Source organism: Acanthochromis polyacanthus, chromosome 11 (genome assembly GCF_021347895.1).
Source record: "Acanthochromis polyacanthus isolate Apoly-LR-REF ecotype Palm Island chromosome 11, KAUST_Apoly_ChrSc, whole genome shotgun sequence".
Lineage (NCBI taxonomy): Eukaryota > Metazoa > Chordata > Actinopteri > Pomacentridae > Acanthochromis > Acanthochromis polyacanthus.
Window position 1 is genome coordinate 18,424,488 of NC_067123.1, and position 6,977 is coordinate 18,431,464.

Sequence of the window (6,977 nt, forward strand, 5' to 3'; positions counted from 1 at the left end):
AGCTAAAAGTAAATACAAGGATGGCATGGATGCGTGTTTTAGCGAGTACTAGTTGACTTTGGTGCGTGTTCTGCTGAGTAGAATACCAGCTTGAGTTCCGTTTTGTGTGGAGGACATTTCACATTTGGTTTGTTTATATCTTCCTCCTCATTTTCATTCACCAAAGCTTCAGGTTAGTTCGCTGTTAAAGTTGACAGAGAGAGCAGGATGTCTGCTATGTCGCTGAGCTGGTGGACCAAACTCCAGCTGAGAACACAGAACAGAAGGACTCTTCTTCAAAAGTTTGTCACGGTTTGTCCAAACCAAGACTCAAAGCCCCACAGCTCCGGACAGCAGCAGAGAAGGAGGGTTGTTATTACTGGCATAGGGTTAGTGTGTCCTCTGGGCACAGGCACAGCTCTGCCCTGGGACCGCCTGATCCAAGGCCACAGTGGGATTGTTGCTCTGGACTCAGAGGAGTACAAGACTATCCCCTGTAAAGTGGCAGCTCTGGTACCCAGAGGGACTGAGGAGGGTCAGTTTAAGGGGGAGAATTTTGCCTCTCGTGGGGAGATCAATAGCATGTCTCCAGCCACTGTAATGGCCCTTGGAGCTGCTCAGCTGGCTCTGGAGGACTCAGGGTGGAGCCCCAAAAGCCCAGAGGAGCAGCTCAGCACAGGGGTGGCTGTTGGCATGGGCATGGTGTCACTGGATGAGATTGCTCGTACCTCCTCTGCTTTCCAAAAACAGGGCTACAACAAAGTCAGTCCTTTCTTTGTGCCTCGCATCCTTGTCAACATGGCTGCTGGACACATAAGCATCAAACACAAACTGAAGGGTCCCAACCATGCTGTGTCCACAGCTTGCACCACAGGTGCACATGCCATAGGAGATGCAACAAGGTTTATTGCCCATGGGGATGCAGTTGCTATGGTTACAGGAGGTACAGAATCCTGTGTCGGGCCTCTTTCAATTGCCGGCTTCGCTAGGGCTCGCGCGCTTGCCACAAAATGGAACAGCAGCCCAACACTGGCTTCAAGACCCTTTCACCCAGATAGAGAGGGCTTTGTGATGGGAGAGGGAGCAGCGGTGCTCCTACTGGAGGAGCTGGACCACGCAGTGAAGAGAGGAGCCAGGATCTATGCAGAGGTCCTGGGATATGGACTTTCAGGAGATGCCAGCCACATCACTGCACCCACTGCGGATGGAGATGGGGCATTCAGGTGACTTATTTCAGTGTAATCAGAGGTTTATTACAAGGTTATTTTGTTGCTGATACTCCATTTTTCACAAATAAAACAAATGCTATAAATTATTCCACAAAACTACATGCACCCACTGAAGCAGGTAATTGTACATCTTTTGACAACCAAAACAACAAAACTAAGACCACACTGTGACACATTTGCTCTATCCTTATCTATCAACCCTTTGTTTCTACAGGTGCATGTCTGCAGCTCTCAGAGATGGTGGCGTCTCACCTTCAGATGTCACATACATCAACGCTCACGCCACATCCACACCTTTGGGTGATGCTGCAGAAAATGCAGCCATCAAGAGGCTCTTCGGGCAAAGCACTGATAACCTGGCTGTCTCCTCCACCAAGGGAGCCACAGGACATCTGCTTGGGGCCGCTGGGGCTCTGGAGGCAGCCTTCACTGCTCTGGCTTGCTACCATGGAGTCCTGCCCCCGACCCTCAACCTGGACCGCACAGAGCCAGAGTTTGATCTGAATTATGTTCCCTGCACAATGCAGCCATGGAGGACTCAGGGTCGAAGGGTCGCCCTCACAAACTCATTTGGATTCGGCGGTACCAACGCCTCGTTATGTCTGAGCAGCATCTGATGACACACTAAGACTGAGTGTTGCCTTTTTATTCACCACCAGATCTGATCCAGGCTGTAATATTTACCAGTGATCGCATCACAGACTCACAGATTGAGTAAATATTTATTTAGAGGGCTGATCAGTGCCACTTTTAGTTGGTCCTATGAACTGATTGTATTGTGGTTTCTGCAACACATGTTTGGACTTGTTTGTTCTGGATTTTCAGTGATTGACTTTAGATTGTACTGATAAAGAATTACGATGATATCACTCAATGTGTGTCATTTGTTGTTTATTTTGGAACCCAGATGATCAAATATAGAGAAAATTAGATGGAAATGTATTAAAATAAGATAGGATAAACATTGCTGACTCCATAGCGGGGAAAGTTCACCATTACAGCAGCTCAAAAGACATGAAAAGCAGTGCAAAAATTGCAGAAAATATTACATACACAAAATCAAATCTTCAAGAACACTGTATATGAAAGGAGGAGATTGTACAAATTATTGTATGTAAGGCAGGGTAATATCTATTTAAGAAGAATAAAAAGAAAAAAGCAGCACTAAATGAGGTAGACCAGTGAAGTTGCACTGCGACATTATGGTCCGTATAAAGACAATGTCAATAATTCAGATCACCGATGAATGGGGGAAGAAAACTGAAACTAGCTGTCATTTATAGTGTAACCTAAAGTGTTTAGTTTGCTTCTGACTGCTAGAGATTCAGACTATGTTTTTTCAAAATGAATTAAAGTGGCCATTTTCCAAGAAAGTGTTCTCGCTAGCCCTAGAAAGTCAAAAGAAATTGTCAGTAAAATTTAAAATAAACAATGTAAACAATAGTTTCATCTTTGTTAAATGTAATATTTTGTATAAAAGGGTGGGGAATGCCTGGGAATTATCTTTTGCTAATTTCCTGTAACGGAAATTAGCCAGTTTTCATTTCAAAATGTACTGCTCGTGGTTTAATTTTAGTCTGACGGTGTGACAAACAAAAGGAAAAGACAGGCTGTCCAATACAAACCATTATCAGCTATCTGAAATGAGTTATACTTCATAATGGGGACCGCATAGAGTACACATAAAAAAGTACACACTAATGAACAGGTGAGAAGCCAGACAAGACATGATGCTCAGACTGAGGCCATTTTAAGAGAGAGAGAGAGAGAAAGTGTGTGTGTGAGTGTGTGTGGTGTGTGTGTTGTTTGACACCAGTAGGTGGCATAGACTCACAGCAAATCGTGTGCATATGTGCCTTCCATCCATCCATTCTCTATACACCGCTTTATCCTCACTAGAGTCGCTGGAGCCTATCTCAGTTGACCCGGGCGAAGGCAGGGGACACCCTGGACAGGTCGCCAGTCTGCCGCGTGCATATGTGACTTTCTCCCCCTAATATTCCAATAGGTTTGATTGTATGCATGCAGTCGGTGCGTAAGCGGGAAAAAGAAAACAGGCAACTGCTCAGAGGCTCCAAAAGCCCCAGATTTACTCTTCTCTGTGTCCTTCTAATTTCTGTTTTATCTGTGTGTACAACATGAATGACTATCCTTGTAATTTATCATTTGGACATGTGAGTTACTTTTGTTCTAAAGGTCGAATTGTTTCATGTTTTTCCTTTTTACATTTAACTGCTTGGTTTTAATTTGTTTTAATGGTTTCATTTGTCTAATGCTGTATGTTAATGTGCCATGAGATGACTTGACGTGTACAACCACAGATGTGTTAGAAATTTGTGCCACTTAACAACATAATCAGCTGGTCCTGGACATGTAGCAGCACCCTGTCAGATTCTAGTTCTCAGACTGGAACTGCTGTACATTGAGGTGAGTTTTTTGTATTTGTTTGTTTGTTTCGTTTGGTTTGGGCTTTTGCTTTGTTTGCTTGTTTGTTACTATTTTTGTTGCCATTGTCATATTATTCCACCAAAGAAAAACTGTAATGCTGTAACCATCACTTATCTGTTAGTTGTCCTAATAAAGAAAAACCTGAGAGTTGTTTTCTTGTCAGAAAATAGTAAAAAAAAAAAAAAAAAAAAAAAATGCACATCATTATGCCTTGAAGACTGTGTTAACATAGGTCATGTTCTCATTTTGTCTGATTAGCTGCGAAAAATGCAAAAATTTTGACTTTATTTTAATTGAAAACAAGGAAGATTAAAAAGTACTGAAAGAAAAGAAAAGGTATGCAGAGCCGAGACATTTGTTTTTGCAGATACTGGACTTCTTTGGGTAAAAATGGTACCCAGGTGATCGGGTCAGAGGACGCTGGGTTTGAAGAAATTGGAAGACCAAGGCAGAGTAATGAATCAGGAACTCATCAACTGTATGTGTGAACAACTGGAAAGGTGAAAACAACAATTTTGACTAATTAATTCATCAAATAATCGTTTACCACAAGCTGATGTCCTGATGCCTGAGGAAATAATTATTGTATCATGTATAAATTGTTGGATTTGTTGTGTTTCTCTCTATAATACTGAAGGGTCTTGACTTTACTATGTGAAGTACCCTCTGTTATAATGCAGCACTATGTGAATAAAACCGATCTGAAATAATGGAGTAAGGTCAGGAGGTGCCTGACAACACATCCTTGCCCCTCAGGAGGTCAATCTGGTCACAGACAGGAAAAATAAACATTACTACATTTACAATCATTCAAAGTGACTGAAGTCAAAGGTCACGGCTCGAGGATGTTCAGATACAGCCCCTCTTTTTTCTCCCAGTGTCTGTGTAATGGGATTTTGCTTTGGTACATGCGTCAGAACGGAAGCGTAAAGAAATGCGACAGCAAGAAACAGAAATGCAGGAGCTGAAGAAGAAAATATATGTACACTACAATTCGAAAATTTGGCATCACCCAGACAATTTCATGTTTTCTATGAAAACTCACACTTTTACTCATGTGCTAATATAATTGCACAAGGGCTTTCTAATCATCAATTAGCCTTTCAACACCATGAGCTAACACAATGTAGCATTAGAACACAGGAGTGATGGTTGCTGGAAATGTTCCTCTGTTCCTCTATGTAGATATTCCATTAAAAATCAGCTGTTTCCAGCTAGAATAGTCATTTACCACATTATAACAATGTCTAGACTGTATTTCTGATTCATTTAATGTTATCTTCATTGGAAAAAAAACTGCTTTCTTTTAATAATAAGGACATTTCTAAGTGACCCCAAACTTTTGAACAGTAGTGTAGCATTTCTATAGGAATATGTGCACGTTACCTGGCCAGAGAGATGCTGTGGTATATGTGTGTGTGGAAATGAAACAGCACAACCGAGACGAAAAAAGGCTTTCAGCTCCATTAAAGTAAATAGTCTGAAACTCTTTCTATTGAAATCTGATTGAAATCTCTATTCAATAATCTTTCAGGAGAAAAAGTTAGCAAGAAAAAAAATGACTGTTAATTGCTTGCTGTTAGCCTCCTACATCCAACCTGCTGTGATCTTTTAACAGGAACGCACACTCCAAAAAGCTTGGCCAATTTATGCTATTAGGAAATAAGTGGTGCTGTAAGTGTTCACGGTGGACCTTAATAACTTCCTAACAGAGGCGTGATCTGACAACAGAGCCTTTTATGATCACTTATGAAGGCACTTTAGGAAGCAAGACCTCTGACTCTGTGTTGCTCCTTTTAATTCAGCCTCCTTCGACCTTTTTACTTGTAGTGGTGGGGAAACAACTAAAAGATAACAAAAGAAAAGGAAGAGTGGCAGAGGATAAATCAGAACGAAGTGTTGTTATTTCAGGAGAAATGTGAAGGAAGCAGGTAAACAGTTCCTATGAGAGGGGGACTGTTTTCCAATTATTCTTAAAAATTTGAACACGATTATTATTATCCTGCAGCTTTATAGGGAAGAGGAGACACTCAGGACTTTTCTACCTTCCTGGAGGAGACACATAATGACTACGAGGGGAAACTGAATGACTGCTTAGGGCCTCATATCCCTGCAGATATGATTGCTTTGAATATACTGTATGTGTTTAAATTTTCCCACGATGATTCTGGAGGTTGTTAAAAAAAAAAAAACCTTGCCATTTAAGAAAAGAAAGAAATGTCACATTTGACAGTAAATCATATTCCGCTGAGAGCAGGAGAAAAACAAGTTTATAGTGTAATAAATGGACCAACATTAAGCAGAGCAGCTAAAACTGTGCTTCACTGTTCTTTAAATCCTGCTGTGTAGCTAGAACTCAAAAAGCAGTACTCTGCCAAGGCTGTTCAGTCCCCCGTATAGCATTATCAGAAATGCAATATTTATTTATTTTTTCTAGAAATGCAGCATTTGTTCAATAATTATTGATGACCAGAAATCACGGCAACATAGAATATGTTATACACACAGGAAAAATGACCTGAACACAACGTTACGTTATGTAAGTTATGCATACGTTATGTACTGATCACATGACCTAAATATGTAGTGGGCGGCAGGAATTGATGGGAATCAGAAACATCCCCACAAATAAATCAGTTGTTCTATTATCATTTCTGACAGATGAGTCCCGTTAATCTGCAGCGGTCGATTTGTAGCAGGATCGCAGTCAGCTGATGCGGTGTTCACTTGTTGTCATAGTTACAGTGACGCCACGCCGCTGTCTCACAATGATACAGAAATCTTTCACAAATCTGTGGATCCAGTCTATAAGTCGCATCACTGCCAAAATCTAATCACTTGGTTCTTGTGTCATTTCTGACCTTCCCTGAAAATTTCATCCAAATCCATTAGTCCGTTTTTGAGTATTGTTGCTAACAGACAAATAGACTGTAATGAACATTGCCTTTGCTGATTAATCTCGTATTTTTTCCTAAAGTATGATTAAACATTTCTGCAAATACACCATCTTCCCATTTCATGACTGTATTTTATGCATGGAGCTGCAGCCTGGAGGTACAAAAGTTTGTATATAAAGACAAGTCAGAATTCTCTGGCTCCCATCAGCTCCCATTCAGAAATCATCATAAAAAGCTAATTCACTGCTTTTTTTCCACAAGTAATTATGACTGTTTTGTTAAATTGCCTCCTTCTTGTCAGTGCTCTGGAGGTTAATCTGAAAATTATTCTATAATTAAATATAAGTAAAGCCTCAAAGTGTGTAATGTTCTGGGGCAAGGCACTTGATTGACATGTCTGATCAAGAGTGGCCATATACAACTA

At 40.9% G+C, this 6,977-nt stretch overlaps 1 protein-coding gene across 1 annotated transcript; it reads left to right on the plus strand.

The window, feature by feature from the left end:
• Window positions 1-2: 2 nt before the first annotated feature.
• oxsm (3-oxoacyl-ACP synthase, mitochondrial) lies at window positions 3-2,082 on the plus strand. Its single transcript, XM_022191899.2, has 2 exons — window positions 3-1,202; window positions 1,423-2,082. Exons 1-2 carry the CDS (start codon window positions 208-210, stop codon window positions 1,823-1,825), a joined length of 1,398 nt encoding a protein of 465 aa, XP_022047591.1. The 5' UTR covers window positions 3-207; the 3' UTR covers window positions 1,826-2,082.
• Window positions 2,083-6,977: the final 4,895 nt, after the last annotated feature.

Excerpts from the sequence above, each read along its gene's own strand:
- oxsm (XM_022191899.2), top strand. The coding sequence starts at position 208 with ATGTCTGCTATGTCGCTGAGCTGGTGGACCAAACTCCAGCTGAGAACA. Across the intron at positions 1,203-1,422 it reads GATGGAGATGGGGCATTCAG|GTGCATGTCTGCAGCTCTCA; the intron begins GTGACTTATTTC and ends TTGTTTCTACAG.